Here is a 22,777-nt window from a genome sequence, read left to right as displayed (position 1 = left end):
CTTCCCCTTCTTATTCATCCGTCTTTTTTTCCCTTGTATTCTCTCTTTATTTACATTTAAATAGCAAAAACAAATAACTAAAAAACAAATGGTTATCAACTAGACCGTGACTTTCGGTTTGAATTTTTTTCCATATTTTACCCACACAAAAGAAAAAAGAATAGATTAGTACAATACAAGAGACACAAATGGCTCAAGTGTATTGAAGCACGAGGTAGATGAGCTTCTGCTGGACTATGCTGGTGGTGACCGTTGAGCTCTTCAACTAACAAAAGACAAACAAGTATGAATAAGTTTTACAAGTGCACCCAAACTACCCTCCTTTTCCTTCCTAACACTCTAACCCTACGTAGGATTATTACCATCCATACAAAGATACCTGCATGCATCAGTATCTTTGCATATTATAGGGCAAGCTTGTGCACCCAAACTTCAGTGCAGAATCCATGGCAAAGATCACTAAGAGACTCTGCACGCTAGTTCTACGGCTGATGGCCGTCGGTGCTACCCTTTTGGCTGCAATTGTCATGGTTACAAGCCATCAGAGAACCAGCATCTTTGGAATATCTTTTGAAGTCAAGTATAACCATACTCCAGCCTTCCAGTAAGTTTTTTGTTTTCGTTTTTTTACGCCTTTTCTACGTACGCACGCTATATGCGCCATATTCTGTAGAGATCGATAGTTTTTCTTGCTAGACAAAAAACATCATGATCAATATTTTGGATTGATGATAGTCTGGCAAGACGTACAACCATAGCTACTAGCATGATTTCTATTCATTTTCTTTGCGTATGTATGTATATATGTACCTGTGCTTGTTGCTATAAACGTACTCTTTTATCTTTGTAGGTACTTTGTGATCGCAAATGCGATTGCAACCGTATACGGCTTTCTGGTTATTTTTCTTCCTTCTGAGAGTCAGCTATGGAGATTAGTCGTGGCTTTGGATGTGGTACTCATATGAATTTATAACTTAAATCTCTCTAGCTACATTTTTTTTTCTTATTTGACGGTTGCTCATGTTTCTTAAGTAATATTTTAATTTTTTTGGTAATTCCAACCAATTTAATTTAACAATAAAAGCTGCAATTAATTGTTTGGATTATGAACAGGTAATCACTGTACTACTGAGCACAAGCATTTCAGCAGCTTTGGCTATTGGTACTCTGGGGAAGAATGGAAATTCATATGCGGGTTGGCTACCCATATGTGGACAAGTCCCAAAATACTGTGACCAAGTAAAGGGAGCCCTAATCTCAAGCTTTGTTGGCCTCATCATATATGTCCTGCTGCTTCTGTATGCCATCCACACTGTCCTCGATCCTCTCCTCTTGCGAAAAACTTAGACCTTCTCAATGAGTAAAATGGTCTTGCTGGATCTCATCAGTTTTGTCTATCCAGTGCATATGTAATTACTTTGTTCTTTGGGTTATTTAATTACAGTACGCACTCTCAAGTTTGGGTGAAATAGGAACACCATACTTTATTTAAAATATTCAATGTCATACACAAATCATGTTTTAGTTGCAATGCATATTTCCGTCAAATAATATTTGGCCGTTGAGTGATGACATAATAATTACTGATTCCACGTATTTGCTGATGTAACTTTAAATTTGTGTGGTTATCTACTAATATGTAATTAGTTAGTACCCTTTCTTTGTAAATCACATGCTTATAAATGGGCACTCTATAACAAAATTGTTATGAAATAAAATAATTTGAGAGTGAGAAAAAGAGAGGGGCGGTTAGAGAGAGAGAGAAGAGGCTTGGTTATTTGTGAGATGATGTTTTCTTCTTGGTCGTGCACCTTTATTTTACTAATCATAGGTAGGGTTTTACTTGACCTCCAAATAATACAAGTCATAATAAAATAAGATCTCCTAAATCTTATTAGATTCTATACAACTCATAAAGTAACTTTATTCGCAACACTCCTCAAGTGTGTACAACTTAAGAAGTAATCGTATCAAGTCTTCATGCAAATGTAAAAGCAACTGAGGAAGTCAACTCAAAATTATGTTTCCTTTTTTTCGGCTAGGTCGGGCTGAGAGAAGGACTTTTTATCCTTCTTTATGGATTACGTAGGCGTGCTACCAACAAATCACATATGGTCTCGATGGAATATATAAGTGATTGTGCTCCGTGAATCTAACTTCTAATAAAAAGATTAAACGACCAATAAAGTCCTTTTACTCCTTTAGGATCAAGGGTGGTTAGATCGGATTTGTATAGTTTGTGATTTTAGGTTCATAGACGCAAAGGAATGTAAAAGTGCAAGGACTTAAAGTGTGAGAAGATAAAGTGTGATAATATAAAAAGCGATATCATAAACTACAAGAAGGTAAGTGCAGAAAGTAAAGTGCGATTGAAATAAACGACTCATATTTCAATGAAAATGAAATAACAAGATAACTATAAGTGTGTAAAACAATAAATCTTAAAGCAATAAAATTATGTGAACTAAGAGTTTGAAAAGTAAACGGCGGAGCGGATGGTTGGAAATAAAAACCTAGACTAAGAAAAGTAAAAGATAGCAAAAATAGGAAGTTTTGTGTGTTGATCAAAAGATCATTTCCTTCTCCAACTCCGCCTATATAAGTTTATATTATGTTATCGGTCCCAAATCCGGATAAAAAAAGAGAGGGAAGATGTTAGGTAATCGACACTCGACACTGCATTTTCACATTAAATCCCTATGATAACGAATTATAAACGAAATGGCACTAAAGCTAACTCGTCACCCAAAAATAACGCGTTGTGTGAGCCCGATCATAATAAAATGAGCAAAAATCGATGGATCTCTATCAGCTTCCGAATGCAGAGTCAGAGTACGGTAGAAACTTCATTTTCAACCACTGTGTCTTAAGCCCATATTGAAAAATGGACTTTACATAAGCCCATATCTTACGCAACAGTTTGAGATTTGGATTTTCAAAATTTTTGGGGACCAAATTGAAAAGTGGACTTTATATAAGCCCATATCTGCAAAATGAAAAAGCATGGTCGGTGCAGCTCATCCTTATCTTACCGCAAACTCCAACACTATCTTCCTCGTGTTTCTTATTTTTAATTAAATAAAACTAAATATCAAAAAAATTAAATTATATTAAATTAAATTAGTGGAACAAAAAACCAAAACCAAAACCAAACACCCAGGTCTCTGTCTCTTTTATTATTCTCTCAATCTCCCTATCTTCTTCTCCATCTCGAATTTTCTCTCTCTACAAAAACCCTAAATTTCTCTCTCTACGCTTCCTAATCATTTCCAATATGGCGTCTGGATCATCGGCTCGGGGCAACCCGGGCTCACAGGGATTCGATTTCGGGTCGGACGACATTCTCTGCTCCTACGAGGACTACGGCAACCAGGACTCCTCCAATGGCAACCACAGTGAACCTGTCATGGGGAATAATTCCGGGAAGGTACTTTTACTGCTCCCACCTTTGGATTCTTTCGCGACGCTTTGCTGATGAAGGTTGCTGGATCTAGGGATTAGCTGATTGAGCTGTAATTTCATGGGATTTTGGTTTTTGTTAATTTAGGGTTCCGGATCATATGCGTAATTGGGCACAATTTTGGATTTTGTTTTATCTATTTTGCATGTTTTTGTTTTAATTTTTTGAACTTTATGAAATGGGTGTGGGTTAGATTTGTAAGGTTCTGAATTAGAAGGAAAGGAATTTAATTTATATTTTTAATTATTTGATTTCCCTAAAACGAAAATGATTTGGAAATTGGTAGTTAAATGATACAAGTTTGAATTTGCACCTGATGGGGAATTCTGGTTCTGGTTTTGCACAGAGAAGAGAAGACAATTATGCTCTTCGGCTTAGAAAATAAATTTTGCACGTTGGGAAACCATTTGTCATTAACAAACTTATTGTTCAACAACACGTTAAATTCGAAGTTCAGAAACCTTTCAAGTTATTTTTCTTTTGTTCCATTTTGATCTTTTGCCATTAATTTGAACCCTAATACGTGTTAGTTATCGAGTCTTAAAATGGGTTGGAACCTATTGAATTTGCTAACTAGTGGCTGTTGCATTCTACCTATAGCAGGATTTTCAGAGAAGTAGAATGTCAAGACAACCGATGTTCTCTTCTCCTGCCTATAGCCAGCCGGAAGAATCTCTTCATCAAGATGTAACTGCTACTGTTGAAAAGAGCATGAAAAAATATGCTGACAATCTCATGAGATTTCTTGAAGGAATTAGTTCACGGCTTTCGCAGCTGGAATTGTATTGCTACAATGTTGACAAGTCAATTGGTGAGATGCGATCTGATTTAGGTCGTGATCATGAAGAAGCAGAGTCAAAGCTCAAGTCTCTTGAGAAACATCTTCAAGAAGTGAGTTGCAACTCTAAATTAAGCATTTCAGATGGTGCATATATTCAATTTGTTTGGATTGGAATGTGATTTTATTGATCTTTCTGTTTGCCAATATTTATAGGTTTTCAACTTTTCATTAACCCACTCTCTTTTATGGATGCGATGCTTTGGTGTGTTCTGCTACAGTGGTTCTACCATACGTTTCTTGGGCTTCAAAAGGAGTTGTAGTAAAGTATTTTGTTAGGTACACAAGGGTGATCCTGTGGCCCCGTGATTTGGGTGGATCCATCCTTTTCTTAGCTTTCTTAGGATTAAGAGTTTGGCAGTGTGAAATTTTGAATGTGAGATCTTCATAGTCAATTTATGAGTGCTAGTCTTTTTCTTCTTGCATCATATCTTGATTTTTCTCATCCGTACCTAACGATTTTTGCATCTTTTACTTGCACACTCTGTTAAATTGTTGAGTAATTGGGCCCGGGCTGTTCTCATCTTCGTAAAATGTAGTTTATCTTTCCACCCAATGTTTATTAGTTTGACTTTGTAGAGATGATTTTAGCAGTCATTGAACTTTTTCCAATGCCCACTTCAGGTCCATAGGTCTGTCCAGATCATAAGGGACAAGCAAGAACTTGCGGAGACTCAGAAAGAACTAGCTAAGCTTCAGCTTGCACAGAAAGGATCTGCATCTTCAACCCATTCCCAATCCAATGAGGACAGAGCTTCACCACCCACCTCTGATGCTCAGAAAGCTGACCACCCATCTGAAACACATAACCAGCAATTGGCTTTAGCCCTGCCACATCAAGTGGCGCCACAGCAGCAGCCTGTGGCACCTCCCACACAGCCCCCTCCACAGAATGTGACTCCACAACAATCCTATTATTTACCAACCCAGTTACAAAATCCACCACCTCAGGCACAGCATCCGCAGAATCAATATTTGCCTCCTGATTCTCAGTATCGAAACCCCCAAGTGCAAGAAATGCCAAGGGTGACACCACGGCCAACACAATCGCAAGTGAATCAGACACAAGTCCAGTCGTTCCTTCCGTATTCGCAACAATTACCGCAGAGTCAGGTGCAATTTCCACAACAGTCCTCTATGCAACCCCAGATGAGGCCACCATCAACAAATGTCTACCCTTATCCACCTAGTCAACAAACAAACCCATCTCCTCCAGAGTCTGTACCAAACAGCATGCCGATGCCAGTGCCATATTCCAACATTCCTCAACCAGGGCCGGGTCGTTCTGATCCCATGCCTTTTGGATATGGTGGAGCTGGTCGAACAATGCAGCAGCAGCCTCCGCCTCAGCAAATCAAGGGGGCTTTTGGTGCTCAACCAGGTGAGGGATATGGGGCTGCTGGTCCTCACCCTGCACTTCCTCCAGGGAGTACTTATATGGTCTACGACAGTGAAGGGGGTAGAACTCAATATTCTGCTCATTATGGATATCCTCCTACAAGCATCTCTCATCATACACCACAGCCAACAACAGCTCCAAATCTTATGGCTCGGAATCAACAATTCCCACCTAATCACCCTTACAATGAGTTGATTGAGAAATTGGTACCCATGGGGTTCAGGAGCGATCACGTTGCAAGTGTGATTCAAAGGATGGAGGAAAGTGGCCAACCCATTGATTTTAATGCAGTGATTGACAGGTTGAATTCACATCCATCTGGGGGTCCTCAGAGAGGATGGTCAGGGTAAAAGAATTACGTACCTATCTATCTTCCATTTCCAATTGGGTGAGAGTCATGCGTGTGTTTTATTATTACGCATTGAATAAAGGCTTATATGATGTGTATGGTGTCCTCAGGCCTCGTATATATGGTTTGAGAGATGCTATGATTTTTGTATATTTGTAAACCTCATTCCTAGCCGAATGGCGCTTTTATGCCGTACTTGGATGTCAAGCAATAGAAAACACTTGTCGTAGATCTCTCCCTCTCCGTTCCCTGTCGATACTTTAATGTTTCTCTTCTTTCAATTTCTCGTCCTTGTCTAGCAAGTTAAGTTGGTGTTGGATGTGTGTTTGATTGGATTGCAATTGTAGCGATGAAGGCCCCGGTGCGGTGCATTTTGTTGATTTTTTTGTTGATTTTTTCATGAGGCTCGACTTTGAGATTAGATTGTGATGGTTTGTGGCCGGCAGCTTTCTGTTTCTGCGCTGAAATATAAGAGAGTATCTAATGGCTTTTTGACTTTTGATTGCTTGTGATCGAGTATGTTATGTCTTTATTGGCATGCTTGTTCTTTACTTTGTTGATTGCGAGCTTTGCTCCGACAATCGCTCCATGCAGTCTTCTCCATTTCTCTCCCTCTTGGTGCAACCGATGGTGTCGCTGCCCTGACGGGACTGGTGCGGTTGTCCGCCGCCTTATTACCCGGATAAGATCGCGAGGAAGGGAGAGAAGTCGTAATCAAAGTGCGAGCCCAAGCAGACTTGTAGCTAAATGAACAAAGCGTTGGTGATAACATGAAATGCGTTATTTTTGTTTGGTTAATTGGGAGGGATGAACGCATTCTTTTGGGCTTGGCTTCTTTTCGGTTGTCATTTTAAATTAAAGGAAACCTAATGAAAAGTTCAAAAAAACTTTAGTTTTAATGAAATGACAAATGAAGGTATAGTGAATAATATCAGGGAAATGTAAAAATGTGATTTTTCATTAAAAATGAACAGTACCGGAAGTGTTTTGTTAAAACTTCCCTTAATTAATTTGTGTTTGTTATTTTTTTCGATTACATAGGGGCCCAAAGCCCAAGAAGAACGCCAGCCCAAGGGGCTTACACAAACGGCCGGAGTCCAACCCCGGAATGATAGAAGTAAACCAACAATTGAAGAAGGGGGGTCATCCAACATAATGCAGTTCAAGTCCAAAGAAAAACTCAGCTTGCCAAATCATTAGCCACCATATTCCTTTTCCTAAGCATGTATGACTCAAAACACATTGATCAAATTGAGAAATCAAGCGATGACAACTATATAACAAAGAAGCCAAGGGATATATTATGCACAGTACATATAAAGAGTGACACTAAAACAGCAAAGTCAGATTCCACAAGTATCCTCCCAGCACCTTTATCCAACGTCATTTTCAAACTCAAAAAGAGACCCCACAGTTCAGCTTCAAGGACTTCTTCTACTCCCATATTAGTTGAACATCCCCCAACCAAGAGCCCTGATGATCTCTAAGAACTCCATAACCGATAGCATAAACCAGACCTCTGAAAATGTTTGGGCTTGTTATAGGCCCACATATACTTTTTGGTAGTGTGTTTGTAAACATTCAATACTTGAAAACGCGAAACCTCGTATGCATGCCTACTATACAGTGGCCTCTAATCACCTTTTATTGAATATGAGTCTCACATCGAGAAATTGAGAAAATAAAATACAATATATAAGCATACGATGCTACTCATAATAACACCGCGGTTTATTGTAATAAAATCCAAAACCCAACACTATATTGGGCCAATATTGATGTGATTAGAAATGGGCTAGTTTAGGGATAGGTCAGTTGTTCGTCTCTCTGAATATCTAACACTTGTTTACTCTATTTATTTCTTATTTAACCGAAATTTCTAAAAGTTTGGAAGTCTTGGCCCAAACATAACCTTAAAATAATTATAACTTTTTATTTTGATACCGTGAGAGCTTTTTATGAACGAGACGATATTCTAGACTACATAAAAATACAAATTTCACTAGAATTGAACAAACATCCTATCTGACAAATTGGCTTGCCTTAACCATGCGTATCTGCAAGAGCTAAGTTGTAGAAAAACGACAATTAACATGGAAGATATTGTTGCTTTTTTTCTTCTCTTTTGTTGTTTCTTTTTGTTCTTGGAATACTACGGGTAAGTGCATGCAGAATTCTGAAAAAAGCCAAATTTTGAATTTTCTCAATGTATGAGGTCACTCCAGAAGATTCTATGGGAAAATATTTTTTTTACTACTTTAGATATTGTCCACCTCTTTTCTTAATAAATTGGGATTGGTGGCCAAATAGATATTTATCATAAATATTAATAAGTGAAAGTGGTGTGTTGATATAGATATGTGGTCCAGTCAACTAAGTCTTATAGTTTGTATTAGAGAAATTTGTAGCAATAGTCTCTTAGCTAAAAATTCATGATCATTGGTCCGTTAACTCATCAAAACGTGCAGCTATGATCCTTTTTGTCAAGTTTGTCAGAATTTTGTCAAAATGAGTCATGTTGGAAGGACCATTGCAACAATTGGGTTGGAGTTGAGGAACCATTGCTCCAATTGAGTTGAAGTTGTTGGAGTATTTCTCTAATTGAGTTAAAGTTGAGGGACAGTGCTACAATTTTTCTCATTTGCTTTTTTATATTTGCCCTTAAATTCAGCCTCACATGCTACGAACTTGACTCATTTTGACGGAAGTTCTAACGAAGTTGATGAAAATGACTATAGCTCACGTTTTGATAAGTTAAGAGACAAATGGTCAAACATTTTTAGTTAAGAAACCATTGTTCTAATTGTGTTAAAATTAAAAGACTGTTGCTACTTTCCTCTTTATATTAAATTATTGAAAATTAAGATAATGAACCATGGTTAAGATTTCTAATGTCACATTAATTTGACAAAGTCTTTAGTGGGTAGGTATTGCATGTGTCCATCCAAATGGCAATTAATCGAAGTAGTCTTGGAGAAGTGGCTGAGCTTGCAATGTCGACCTATACCAAGTCCAAAACATGATTGAATGAGTCTCGATCCAGAAGTTAATTTAGGGCAGTTTTATAGCATTTTATTTTTCAGTTCTTAATTTTTTTGTATTTTAAATACAAACTTGTTTGATAACTGTTTTAATGAAAACCAAAATCAATGTATGTATGTATATTATAAATTTCTTATTTAAGTGTGGTTATGTAAATCCTAGATTAAATTTGATTCTAGTTATTCTTTCCTATTATGATTTGTATTCATTGGAGGAGAATAATTTCTTCTATCTCTTATTACTATAAAGAAAAGCATTGCGTAGGGGAATAATACATCATCTACACAACTCTGCTGGCCCCCTTCATCTATCAGTTAAATATAGGCCACAACAATATATATCGCTTTTTATTCAAAATAGTCCAATGAAATTGACATAACTCTTCACTTTGGTTTATGAAATTTAAGATCAATAAAAGTGGTCCATGAGTTTGTCCACCGTCAATCATTTTGGTAACTCTATAAAAAAATCTATGTTAAAGAAAGAAAAATGATAAAAATGTTGTGGCCTATATTTAGTAGAGAGGTGTGGCAAAGGGAAGAGAAAGAGATTGGAAAATAGACTTGAGGAATTGTGTGTTAATTTCTCATGCCTTTATACTATAAGGAGGAGAGAAACTTGCTCTCCAAGTAATTCAAAGTCTATTAGGAAATATCTTATAAATCCCAAAGGATTCCTATTATATCTCTACTTAGGATTTACACAGTCACAAGTTGATAAGAACATATGTCGCAACAAAAAATACCTTTTGTCAAATCATTTTTTCCCATTGTTTATTAAATTGAAGGTTGTTTTTTTTGTTATTTTGATCCTTATTTAAAAGAGATTTTTTTCAAAAAAGCCAAAATAATTGACAGTAGACAAACTCAGTGACAACTTCTTTGAATTTCAAATTTTAAGGACTAAATCACTAAAGTGAGAAACCAATCTCAAAGACCACTTTAACTAAAATACCTATGTACAAAAATTAAAAACTGGATTTATGAGTTTATGTGGGGACCTAGTCCTAACGGTTTCTTCTTTTTGTAAAATCTGCAACTTGAAATTGAGACTAATAATGATCAAGCTCACCCTAAAGCAAAAGCATCAAACAAACTTTAGAATCTTAATATTCCTCAAAACGCAAAAGGATTTAAACAAATTTTGGAATCATAATGTTTCTTTGGTTGGCTTTGTTTTAGAGAAAGGCTTCAGACTAGAGAAAGATTGAGTAATTATTTTCCCCAAAACTGACACTATGTGTCCTATGTGCAACAATTACATTGAAAATATATAACACCTCTTCTTTGATTATGATATTGCTAAAAGTGGAGTCATGTTGTTCCTTCTATAGTGACCTTTTTTTTTTATTTTAAACGACATAAAATTTCATTAAATTTGGATAAAAACGTTTACATCAGCAACCAAAATATTATACAATCACCCTGACTTAAAGTTAAAACAATCCTATCTATATAAAGGTCACATTCTCTCGAAACAAAAAAAACCTAACCCATCATGATGAACATAAAGAACTTGTACTGACCTCAATTGCTTTTGTAACATAACGTCAGATAGCATTGCACCGTTAATCATGCACGCAAAACACTTTGGAATCTAATCCCAACTAAACACAAAATAAATAAATAAAAGGGATACTTTGGATGCGGTCCTTAATCCTTAACATTCTTTGACTAAAACTTTAATGATATTCAAAGTTTGATTAAAGTCCCTTGACTTTGTACACCTCATTATATTACAATTAATATTTATATTTTTATAGTTTTGACATTAATTGTTTGATATTTTATGAGATCTATAGTCCTATAAATTTAAAATCCCTCGTTATAATACTATTAGAAATGGTTACAATAAAAAAATTCAAACATTTTGATTGAATAAATGGATAAAAATAATGTAAAAATAAGAAATAATAAATGGCAAAAGAATGTATCCATAGTGTTAAAAAAATTGGTACATTTTACAAAAAAATTGGTACATTCACATATAACAAAGTGGTACATTAATAAAGAAGAATGGGTACATTGTAAATAAATTAGGGTACATATAAAAGATAAAAAATTATGAGAACAAATAAAATTTTAAAAAATATAGGCGCTAAAAGAAATTAATATATGGGTACAAAATAAAACTAAAAAGAAAATACTACAAATTTAAAAAAATGTTGCAAATTAAAAGTGGGTACAAACTAAAAATATAAATATATGATACAAAGTTTAGGCATAAAACATAAATATATCATATGTAATTTTTCTATTATTGATTAAATATACAATGTGACGTAACGGTATACATATGAGTACAAACACAAATAAAATTTAAAAAAATATGGGCACAAAAAGAAACTAATATATGGGTACAAATTAAAAATGAAAAAAAAAATTGGAACAAATTAAAAATAGGTACAAACTAAAAATAAAAATATATGATAAAAAATTTAGCCATAAATATAAATATAAATATACTAATTGTAACACTTTTAACACCAAAGGAATATATTTAAAAATAAAAATATTTTATTATTCAAATAATTAATGATATTATTAATACCCAATGACCTTGATCAAAAATTAAAAATGAATAGGATTTTAATTAATGGAGTATAAAAAAGAAGATGTAAACCTAATTTCTCCTAAATAAAACTTTTCTTAAAAGCACCAAAACCCAAATGTGAAAAATATCCCGACTAACCTTTCAATTGAAATTTCTTTTTCTTATTGAGTACGAAACGCGTTTGACCTTCGGAAATAGGTAAAATATAAAACGAAATTAATGTTGGATTATGTAGATGTGTACATCTGATATAGAGGTTGGCGCTGGCGTTTGGCCGCTCGCCTACCACAGCGACGAAGCGCGTACTTAAATCCCAAACGGCCGCGTTTCATGCGAGTGGGAAGCTGCCTAAAAAGAAGGAAAATAGCATTTTCTCATCGGGAGTCTGGACACAGAGAAGGTTCCCTTCTTTCCCTTGACCCAAAAATATAAATAAAACCTTCTAGTCTAACATCATTTTCTTCTTGTACTAGATTCAAATCATCGGACTATTTTAATTAAAAAGCCAATTAATGTTAATTGTGAGATCGATTACAAAATCATTTACGAGCAATTTACATTTAGGGGGGTGTATTCAATTGAGATTATAAGGGATTTTAATTCTTTTAATGAATCTAGGGGTATTCAATCAGGATTTTAAGTGATTCTCTGAAATTCTAGGTGTATTCAATTAGCATTTTAAAATAGTTTATTAAAATCCTTAGAAATTCAGGTGTATTCAATTAAGATTTTAAAGAAGTTTATAACATTCCAGGTGTATTCAATTAGAAATTTATTTTAAAGAATTTGAGAAAGTTGAGGAATTAGAGGGAATTGGAGAGATTTCGTAGTGTATTTTAAATATCCACAAATCTCACCTCTCCCGATGAGATTTCAAGAGAATTGAATCAAAATTTTATATGGAATCTCTATAAAAATCTATGGATTTATAAATCCATTAAAATCTCTCACATTCTCAATTGAATACACCCGGGGGTGTATTCAATTGAGAATGTGAGAGATTTTAATGGATTTATAAATCCATAGATTTTTATGGAGTTTAATTGATTTGTAGAGATTCCATATAAAATTTTGATTCAATTCTCTTGAAATCTCATCGGAAGAGGTGAGATTTGTGGATACTTAAAATACAATAAGAAATCTCTCAAATTCCCTCTAATTCCTCAACTTTCTCAAATTCTTTAAAATCAATTTCTAATTGAATACACTTAGAATGTTATAAACTTCTTTAAAATCCTAATTGAATACACCCAGATTTCTAAGGATTTTAATAAACTCTCTTAAAATTCTAATTGAATACACCTTGAATTTCAGATAATCACTTAAAATCCTAATTGAATACCTCTAGATTCATTAAAAGAATTAAAATCCCTCAAAATCCCAATTAAATACACCCCCCTAAATTGGTTGAGAAAAGTCCTTTTTTGTGTGTTCTTGGTTCTCTATGTAGTTATATATAATTTGGAATTTCTTTTGTATGGAAAGTTCCAAAGTGGGTTGCGGGGCAATTTGATAGGGTGAGTAATCTAAATTAGTACTAGATTGATCACAAAATATGTTGGAAATTTTGTAGTACTGCGTGGTATTGAATGATATTAGAACGAATGATTGAAATTGAAAATGAGAATATTTAAAAAGTTGTGGAAATCAAATCTAACGGCTAAAATACGCATAACATTGATTGATATACAATATTGAAGTCATACTCCAAAATGATAGATGTGAGAGATTTTTTATACAATGATATTTTTACACAAAAGGATGAAAATTGAGCTACTGACCATAACTAGGTATCTAACTAAATGCAAATATTATATGTCACCGCCATCCATGTAAATGAACAAGAAACCTCTTAACTAAATTGCAATACTAATTGGCATTAAATATGAGATATTAAAAGTACACCACAAGTATTACAATGTAAAAATAAGGATTTTTAGTCATAATGGTCCATGAGATTGACATAATTCTTCAATTTAGTTTCTAAGATTTGAGACAGAAGTGGTCCTAAGTTTATCCACCATCAATTATTTTGGTCATTTTATGAAAAATTCAATTAAATAAGAATCGAAATGATAAAAATACCCCTGATAATGGATATTTTTCATGAAATAACTAAAATGATTGATGGTGAACAAACTTATGGACCATTTTTATCGATTCAAATCTCAATGACCAAAATGAGAAGTTATATTAATCTAAGAAACCATTTTATATAAAAGAAGCCTAAAGTAATTTGTAAATAACTCCTAAATAGAAATTTGCAAATTTTATGTTTTTGTGACGCTCATATAGTAATTTTTTTTAATAAAAAATATTATCTACACTAAAAGAAATAAGTGAGTTTAACCTCATACTAAATTAACAATAATATGATTCGGATTCGCCTATAATCATTCTTTTCTAGCATTATGTGGGAACTCTTTATTAACGTTACATGAAATCCGTTTGAATTTAAACTTAAAAATCTGTCACCCGGTCACCCCAAACTTAGCCCAAAAATGATTTCACCGGATTCAAATAACATTTCAAACGGAAAGATCCAAGAATTTTGAAATGGCCGTAAACTGGTCAAAGCAACGACTAGAAAAGGAAACGGCAAGGAAACGACGTTAACGCGCCCCCCACCTTCCTTTTCGGCCCTTTAGCCGCACACTCTCTCTTTCTCTGTGCAATTCCTTGTGCACGTTACATCCATCTCCCCCAGCTGTCTCCCCCCCTCTCTCCCCTCATCAGAACCCAGAAAAAATAAGCAAACCTAATACCACCGCCGAACACACACACCCACCGTGCTACGCCCTTCTTCCAATCCTCCATGCCATGAGTATCCAGCGGGGTACTCAATCCTCCTCCTCCGACCCCGACTCGGAGCCCTACAATATCATCCCCGTCCACGACCTCCTCGCCGACCACCCCTCCCTCCGTTTCCCAGAGGTACGCGCCGCCGCCGCCTCCCTACGCGCCGTTGGCAACCTCCGCCGTCCCCCTTACTCCCAATGGCAGCCCCACATGGACCTCCTCGACTGGCTCGCCCTCTTCTTCGGCTTCCAGTACGACAACGTCCGCAACCAGCGCGAGCACATAGTTCTCCACCTCGCCAACGCTCAGATGCGCCTCAACCCTCCCCCGGACAACATCGACACACTCGACGGCGGCGTTTTGAGGAAGTTCCGGAAAAAGCTGCTCAAGAATTACACCAGCTGGTGCTCCTATTTGGGGAAGAAGTCCAATATTTGGATCTCCGACCGGAGGCGTGATACCGCCGCCGACCAGCGCCGGGAGCTGCTGTACGTGTCACTGTACCTGCTGATCTGGGGCGAGGCGGCGAATCTGAGGTTTGTCCCCGAGTGCTTGTGCTTTATTTTTCATAACATGGCCATGGAATTGAACAAGATCTTGGAGGATTATATTGATGAGGAGACGGGTCAGCCCGTGATGCCGTCGACGTCGGGGGAGAATGCGTTCTTGAATAGTGTTGTGAAGCCCATATACGAGACGATTCGAGCCGAGGTGGAGAGCAGCAAGAATGGGACTGCCCCTCATAGTGTGTGGAGGAACTATGATGATATCAACGAGTATTTCTGGAGTAAGAGGTGTTTTGACAAGCTCAGGTGGCCTGTTGATGTTGGGAGTAACTTTTTTGTGACTTCTAGTAGGAGTAGGCATGTGGGGAAGACTGGGTTTGTGGAGCAGAGGTCCTTTTGGAACTTGTTTCGGAGCTTCGACAAGCTCTGGATCATGTTGATTATGTTCCTCCAGGCCGCTATTATTGTTGCTTGGGAGGAGAGGGAGTTTCCGTGGCAGGCGTTGGAGGAGAGGGAAGTGCAGGTCAAGGTTTTGACTGTGTTTTTCACTTGGGCTGGTTTGAGGTTTTTGCAGTCGTTGCTTGATGTGGGAATGCAGTATAGTCTGGTTTCGAGGGAGACTTTGGGGCTCGGAGTGAGGATGGTGTTGAAGAGCATAGTTGCTGCCCTGTGGATTGTCGTTTTTGGGGTGTTCTATGGGAGGATATGGACGCAGAGAAATCAGGATCGGAAGTGGTCCACCGAGGCAAATAATCGGGTGGTGAATTTTCTTACGGTGGCAGTAGTTTTCATCCTGCCAGAGCTTTTGGCTTTGGTCCTCTTTATTCTTCCTTGGGTTCGGAATTTTCTTGAGAACACAAACTGGAAGATATTTTACATGTTATCGTGGTGGTTTCAAAGCAGAACTTTTGTTGGCCGTGGCTTGAGAGAAGGCCTTGTGGACAATATAAAGTACAGTTTGTTCTGGATTTTCGTGCTTGCTACGAAATTTTCTTTCAGCTACTTCATGCAGATCAAACCCCTGATTCGCCCGTCAAAAGAACTCATAAAACTTAAGAATGTGAACTATGAGTGGCATCAGTTTTTTGGCAACAGCAACAAATTTGCCGTGGGATTGCTGTGGCTTCCAGTCGTTTTGATATACCTCATGGATTTGCAGCTGTTTTATTCCATTTACTCCTCTCTTGTGGGGGCAGGAGTGGGCTTGTTTGCACATTTGGGCGAGATACGAAATATCGGGCAATTGAGGCTAAGATTCCAGTTCTTTGCAGGTGCAATTCAATTTAATCTCATGCCAGAAGAGCAACTGTTAAATGCAAGGGGAACTCTGAGGAGTAAGTTTAATGATGCCATCCACCGGTTGAAGCTGAGGTATGGGCTTGGACGGCCTTATAAGAAGCTCGAATCCAACCAGGTTGAGGCAACCAGGTTTGCTTTGATATGGAATGAGATCATTTTGATCTTCAGGGAAGAAGATATAATTTCTGACAGCGAGCTTGAGCTGTTAGAGCTGCCACAAAATTCTTGGAATATCAGGGTTATTCGGTGGCCTTGTTTTCTTCTTTGCAATGAACTGCTGCTGGCACTTAGTCAGGCCAAAGAGTTAGTAGATGCTCCTGATAAGTGGCTCTGGTATAAGATATGCAAGAATGAGTACAGGCGCTGCGCTGTTATAGAAGCTTATGGTTGCATCAAGCACTTGCTACTTGACATCATCAAACGCAACACAGAAGAACATTCCATTATGACAGTCTTGTTTCAGGAAATTGATCACTCTCTTGAGATTGAGAAGTTCACGAAAACATTTAAAACGACGGCGCTTCCAGAGCTGCATGCCAAGTTGATCAAACTTGTTGAGCTTTTGAAAAAACCCAAGCAAGACCCAAACCAGGTGGTAAATACTCTGCAGGCCCTTTATGAGATTGCCATTCGAGATTTTTTCAAGGAAAAAAGAAGTACTGAGCAGCTGATGGAGGATGGTTTGGCCCCTCGTAATCCAGGTTCTGCTGCAGGGCTGCTTTTTGAAAATGCTGTTGAGTTGCCTGATCCTAACAATGTATTCTTCTATAGGCAGGTTAGGCGCTTGCACACAATACTTACCTCTCGGGACTCAATGCAGAATATCCCAGTTAACCTTGAGGCAAGACGCAGAATTGCCTTCTTCAGTAACTCCTTGTTTATGAACATACCCCATGCACCTCAAGTTGAGAAAATGATGGCCTTCAGTGTGCTGACCCCGTACTACAGTGAAGAAGTATTGTACAACAAAGAACAACTACGTACGGAGAATGAAGATGGGGTTTCTACCCTGTATTATTTACAGACAATTTATGTTGACGAGTGGAAAAATTTTATGGAGAGGATGCGCAGAGAAGGAATGGGGAGTGATGATGAAATATGGTCAACTAAGTTGAGAGAACTCAGGCTCTGGGCTTCTTACAGAGGCCAAACACTTACAAGGACCGTAAGGGGAATGATGTACTACTATCGGGCTCTGAAGATGTTGGCTTTTCTGGATTCTGCATCCGAGATGGACATTCGGGAAGGATCACAAGAACCTGGTTCCACGATGCAAGACATTGGCTTGGACAGATTGACTTCTGAGAGGTCACCTTCTTCCCTAAGTTTAACTAGAACAAGCAGTTGTGTGGACTCATTGTACAAAGGTCATGAATATGGAACTGCTTTGATGAAATTTACATATGTGGTTGCATGCCAGATATACGGAACACAAAAAGTGAAAAAAGATCCCCATGCTGATGAAATTTTGTATTTGATGCAAAACAACGAAGCACTTCGAGTTGCATATCTTGATGAGGTTTCAACTGGCAGGAATGAGAAGGAGTACTATTCTGTTCTTGTGAAGTATGATCAGAAATTAGAGAAGGAGGTGGAAATCTACCGCATAAAGTTGCCTGGTCCAATGAAGCTCGGAGAGGGAAAACCAGAGAATCAAAATCATGCCATTATCTTCACTCGTGGTGATGCAGTTCAGACGATTGATATGAACCAAGACAATTATTTTGAGGAGGCACTCAAAATGCGGAATCTATTGGAAGAGTACAGGCACTATTATGGCATCCGGAAGCCTACTATCTTGGGAGTCAGAGAGCATATTTTTACTGGTTCCGTCTCATCACTTGCCTGGTTTATGTCAGCTCAAGAAACAAGTTTTGTCACCTTGGGGCAACGGGTGTTGGCGAACCCCTTGAAAATTAGAATGCATTATGGTCATCCAGATGTGTTTGACAGATTTTGGTTCTTGACTCGAGGTGGCATCAGTAAAGCTTCCAGGGTCATTAACATCAGTGAAGACATTTTTGCTGGCTTTAATTGTACGTTGCGGGGTGGAAATGTCACACACCATGAATACATTCAAGTCGGCAAGGGAAGGGATGTGGGATTCAATCAAATTTCCATGTTTGAGGCCAAGGTTGCTAGTGGGAACGGGGAACAAATTCTTAGCAGAGATGTCTATAGATTGGGTCACAGGCTGGATTTCTTGCGGATGCTATCATTCTTTTACACCACAGTGGGATTCTTTTTTAATACAATGGTTGTTGTTCTTACTGTGTATACATTTCTATGGGGCCGGCTTTATCTGGCTCTTAGTGGTCTTGAAGGTTCTATATTGGGAAATGATTCTACTAACAGAGCACTTGCTACAGTCTTGAATCAGCAGTTCATTATCCAACTTGGTGTGTTCACTGCCCTTCCAATGATAGTGGAGAATTCCCTTGAACATGGATTCCTTCATGCTATTTGGGATTTCTTGACGATGCAGCTCCAGCTTTCATCAGTTTTTTACACATTCTCAATGGGAACTCGTACCCACTTTTTTGGGCGAACTATTCTTCATGGTGGTGCAAAGTATCGTGCAACTGGACGTGGCTTTGTTGTGCAGCACAAAAGTTTTGCAGAGAATTATAGGCTCTATGCTCGTAGTCATTTTGTGAAAGCAATTGAACTAGGGTTGATACTTATTGTTTATGCATCGCATAGTCCTGTAGCTAAGGACACTTTTATTTACATAGGCATGACCATCACGAGTTGGTTCCTGGTCGTGTCATGGTTTATGGCCCCCTTCGTTTTCAATCCTTCTGGCTTTGATTGGTTGAAGACTGTAGATGACTTTGATGACTTCATGACCTGGATTTGGTATCGTGGCAGTGTCTTCGCAAAAGCTGAACAGAGCTGGGAAAGATGGTGGTATGAGGAGCAAGATCATCTAAGGACCACTGGCCTCTGGGGAAAGTTTCTAGAGATAATTTTAGACCTGCGCTTCTTCTTTTTCCAATATGGGATTGTATACCAGCTTGGTATTGCTGCTGGAAGTACCAGTATTGCTGTTTACTTGTTGTCTTGGATCTTTGTGTTTGTGGCTTTTGGCATTTTTGTGGTGATAGCATATGCTCGGGACAGATATGCCTCAAAAGATCACATTTACTATCGGCTGGTGCAATTTCTTGTCATAAAACTTGGATTAATTGTTATGATTGCCCTGCTGGAATTCACCGAGTTCAAGTTCATGGATATTTTCACTAGTCTTCTGGCATTCGTTCCGACTGGGTGGGGATTGGTGTTGATAGCACAAGTATTTCGGCCCTGTCTGCAGCGCACTATACTGTGGGCGGCGGTTGTTTCTGTGGCTCGACTGTATGATATATTGTTTGGGGTGATTGTAATGACACCTGTGGCAGTATTATCATGGTTTCCTGGTTTTCAGTCTATGCAGACTAGGATATTGTTTAATGAAGCATTCAGCCGGGGCCTTCGTATATTCCAGATTGTTACGGGAAAAAAGTCCAAGTCAGATAAGGTAAATTTTTAATCATTGATCTTCTAGGGAAACTTGTGGAGTTATTTACCATGTCCTTTCTTTTATTTATGCCAGTTCACTAAATTACTCTCAATGACTGTCCAAAACTGTGATTGTGTCATGCACTATACACCATGCTGTGGAACAATAAACAATAACTACTGTTGTTTTATTTAATATGGCACAGGGCATAACAATGTAATTACGTGAAATATGTGTTCAGTTTACCTGATGAGTCTAAAAATTCTATTTTTCTTAACATGTCTTTATGTGTAGGTCACGTTCAACCGTTGATTTTTTTAATTGCATGCTTTCTCAGTAGCATGTACAGTCAGCAACTGTTTCCAACTTTTGGAATTTGCATATTTTCTTTTTAGTCTATGCATCTGCTATCTCACTTCACCCACACATTTATTTCTGTTTAGTCATGGTGAATTGGTTTGCTTTTGAATCATTGGCAGAATTTGTGGTACTTGTCATTGAACTAATGTGAAATTAGATTTTGTTCAAATGAATAAATATTTAATGTGCTAATTAAGTTGTCTAACATGTTGTATGTGATTTGGAGCTGTTATCCATTGATTACATATACTCAATTAGAGTTACGAAACAAGAAATTTAAGCCTCCGTATTTGTGTTTTGTGGTCTCCATTTATCTCTTTTGACATAGATCTCCGGTGGAATTTCACCTAGTTGCATGGAGTTCTGATGCATTTGTAATGTCATAGAAGTTAGATGTACTCTATTTATTTGGGGGTGCATTTTTGCTCACCACCCTATTTATCACCGTTGGATGAGTTAAATTTTGAAATTTGTGTCTATCCATCACACAGATCTTGAAATTTAAACTCATCTAACGGTGATAAATAGAGCGGTGAGCATCACTGTCACTTGAGGGTGGTGGGCCAATATATTCCCTTTATTTGGGATGCCCCTATATAAGCATAAATGAACTCGTAATTTACTTAAACCTTCTTTATATGCGATTGCTGAGTTTGTATGTTTCAGTTCCGCGTTACTAACGGGATTGCATTTTATTTTTTTGCAGTTTTGATGTGAGCACAAGATGTAGAAAATCTCGACAAGTTGAGGAGTTGGATTACGGTTTAGACTTGTTGGGGGCTCTTATGTGTGTTTCAAGGAGGTATGATTTACTTAACGTTCACGGAGGAGTGGAGGACTCCCTTTGTTCTTTGATACTGGCTTCATCTTCCCAATTACTTGTGTAATTAGTAAATTTTATCATAGATACCATCAATCTCCAGTTAGGGAGCTTTTGCTTTTAGTGTCATTTGCAGTTACCCTCCCGCATCTTAGACGGGGCAACTTTTTTGCGTTGTGTCTATATTGAGTATTGTTTACTGTGGTAGCTTCTCCAGATTGTCACAACATTTTTTATTCTTTTGTGAGAAATGCAGTTCTTTTCCTCATTTTCTCTGTGTTTGGTCTCGAATCTTGATGTACAACGTGCTCGCTTATCGATGTTTTCTTTCAGCATCGAGACATGTTTAAGCGCGTGAAAACGTTGAAAATAAATTGACTTGATATGTGCATAAATTCTCCAACATGGAGCTTTGCTCTAGGTTTACAGAAGAGAAAATGTGCCTGGTAAGCTGGTTGCTGCATAAGCGAGGTAAGTGAATTGATTTGCGATTTTCTGTTACGGTGAGACAATCTTAGCAGCCGACCTTTTGTTTCTGATCGGCTGGTTCTGCTTGACATGTTAGCTTGACAAATACTTTGGATTCTTACATGAAAAGAGTCTGTTCCAACGTATACACGGCACGCTTTGCGGAACCTTGTTTTGTACTTTTAATAAGTTAATTTTGTAGACGTATCAATCTGTGATTTGCAAATAAAGATACCGGCTCCAAGTGTGAACCCGTTGCGGTTATGAACGAAGGGATACCGGCTTCTGAGAATATAATATTTTTTTTTTGAAATGTCATATAAACTTGTATCAATTTTTCAATTTGTCATATAAACTAAAATTTTAAGCAATTTGTCATACTAATTTTCCGAAATTATCAATTTATCATCTCACGGTCCGTTAAGTTTTCCATTCAAAATAAGTCATGTGCCTTTGTGTTTAGAGTTTTTTTTGTCATTTTAACACCCCATTTCGCCGTTTAGTATTATTGTCTGGTGGTATTCCTCTTCATTTGTAAGTGAGAGATATTAGGTTCGAATCTCGTGGATGGCGAATTCAATACCAAATTAGGTTGCTCATTGTGTGGCTTAACCGAACTCTCTCTTCTCTTAGTGTAAAATATATCGTTGTACTACAAAAAAAAAAAAAAAAAAAAAAAAAACACTCCACTTCCTTCTAGTAAGTTGCGTTCGATCGAAACAATTATAAGGTGTTTAGTTTATCATGTCATGAAATCAAATTTTATACGGGCTCTTTTAATATAAGAAACGAGTTAAGGTATGTAGCCATAAATGGAATTGTCAACAATCCACATAAATACTCTCAAACACAAAATTTAAGAGTTTTTCTAAAAAAAAGTAAAGAACTTATAAAAAGATCTTAAATGACATAAATAACTTAGAACACAAGTCATGTGCACGACTTATTTTGGATGAAAAACTTACCGGAGTTAGGGTGAGATGACAAATTGATAATTTCAAAAAGTTGGTATGACATATTGTTTAAAATTTTAGTTTATATGACAAATTTAAAAATGTGTACAAATTCATATGACATATTTTTTTTTTTAAAATTCATTTTATTTTTAAGTTTACAATTGCTTATGAATCCGATCAAAAAATGGAAGTAAACAAGGTTGGGAACTCTAAAAACAAAATGGTCAAACAACGCATTTTACCCATAAACCAAGTCACACAAGACACATGCATCAACTATTACAAAAAATTAAAGTAAACAAGATTGTGAAATTATGTTATTGTCTTTAATTTTTTTGTTGTAACTTGTGAATTGTTATAAAAGACTAAATAATTTTTTCACCATTTTTTGATTGAAAAAGTGGATTATATTAATATATAGTAAAT

At 37.0% G+C, this 22,777-nt stretch overlaps 3 protein-coding genes and 1 non-coding gene across 5 annotated transcripts; all 4 read left to right on the top strand.

Annotated features, from left to right (window-relative positions):
- Positions 1 to 381: 381 nt before the first annotated feature.
- LOC126610980 (CASP-like protein 1C1) lies at positions 382 to 1,593 on the top strand. The gene is made up of 3 exons (XM_050279163.1): positions 382 to 604; positions 851 to 953; positions 1,114 to 1,593. Exons 1-3 carry the CDS (start codon positions 447 to 449, stop codon positions 1,345 to 1,347), a joined length of 495 nt encoding a protein of 164 aa, XP_050135120.1. The 5' UTR covers positions 382 to 446; the 3' UTR covers positions 1,348 to 1,593.
- Positions 1,594 to 3,134: 1,541 nt separating this feature from the next.
- LOC126610974 (uncharacterized) lies at positions 3,135 to 6,275 on the top strand. Of its 2 annotated transcripts, none has more exons than XM_050279156.1 (3): positions 3,135 to 3,427; positions 4,061 to 4,351; positions 4,923 to 6,275. In XM_050279156.1, exons 1-3 carry the CDS (start codon positions 3,275 to 3,277, stop codon positions 6,045 to 6,047), a joined length of 1,569 nt encoding a protein of 522 aa, XP_050135113.1. In that variant the 5' UTR covers positions 3,135 to 3,274; the 3' UTR covers positions 6,048 to 6,275. The 2 variants fall into 2 exon arrangements, with proteins under 2 accessions (XP_050135113.1, XP_050135114.1); XM_050279157.1 differs by having other exon boundaries at positions 3,136 to 3,427; positions 4,064 to 4,351.
- Positions 6,276 to 14,306: 8,031 nt separating this feature from the next.
- LOC126610971 (callose synthase 12-like) lies at positions 14,307 to 21,195 on the top strand. Its single transcript, XM_050279150.1, has 2 exons — positions 14,307 to 19,765; positions 20,814 to 21,195. The coding sequence occupies exons 1-2, from the start codon at positions 14,462 to 14,464 to the stop codon at positions 20,817 to 20,819; spliced, it is 5,310 nt and encodes a 1,769-aa protein (XP_050135107.1). The 5' UTR covers positions 14,307 to 14,461; the 3' UTR covers positions 20,820 to 21,195.
- Positions 17,409 to 17,488, top strand: LOC126612730 (small nucleolar RNA J33). Its single transcript, XR_007619290.1, has one exon. It is a non-coding gene; the product is annotated as a small nucleolar RNA J33 (small nucleolar RNA).
- Positions 21,196 to 22,777: the final 1,582 nt, after the last annotated feature.

The sequence above is a fragment of the Malus sylvestris genome, chromosome 17, assembly GCF_916048215.2.
Source record: "Malus sylvestris chromosome 17, drMalSylv7.2, whole genome shotgun sequence".
NCBI classification, from domain to species: Eukaryota; Viridiplantae; Streptophyta; class Magnoliopsida; order Rosales; family Rosaceae; genus Malus; species Malus sylvestris.
The sequence above is the reverse complement of the archived record's forward strand: the minus strand, read 5'-3'. Positions and strand labels throughout refer to the sequence as shown.

Bases quoted from the DNA above. Each gene is read 5' to 3' on its own strand.
- LOC126610971 (XM_050279150.1), top strand. From the start codon at position 14,462: ATGAGTATCCAGCGGGGTACTCAATCCTCCTCCTCCGACCCCGACTCG.
- LOC126610974 (XM_050279156.1), top strand. From the start codon at position 3,275: ATGGCGTCTGGATCATCGGCTCGGGGCAACCCGGGCTCACAGGGATTC. The intron at 3,428-4,060 runs GTACTTTTACTG...TTCTACCTATAG, and splicing joins TGGGGAATAATTCCGGGAAG to CAGGATTTTCAGAGAAGTAG. The intron at 4,352-4,922 runs GTGAGTTGCAAC...TGCCCACTTCAG, and splicing joins TTGAGAAACATCTTCAAGAA to GTCCATAGGTCTGTCCAGAT.
- LOC126610980 (XM_050279163.1), top strand. From the start codon at position 447: ATGGCAAAGATCACTAAGAGACTCTGCACGCTAGTTCTACGGCTGATG. The intron at 605-850 runs GTAAGTTTTTTG...TTATCTTTGTAG, and splicing joins AACCATACTCCAGCCTTCCA to GTACTTTGTGATCGCAAATG. The intron at 954-1,113 runs GTACTCATATGA...GATTATGAACAG, and splicing joins TAGTCGTGGCTTTGGATGTG to GTAATCACTGTACTACTGAG.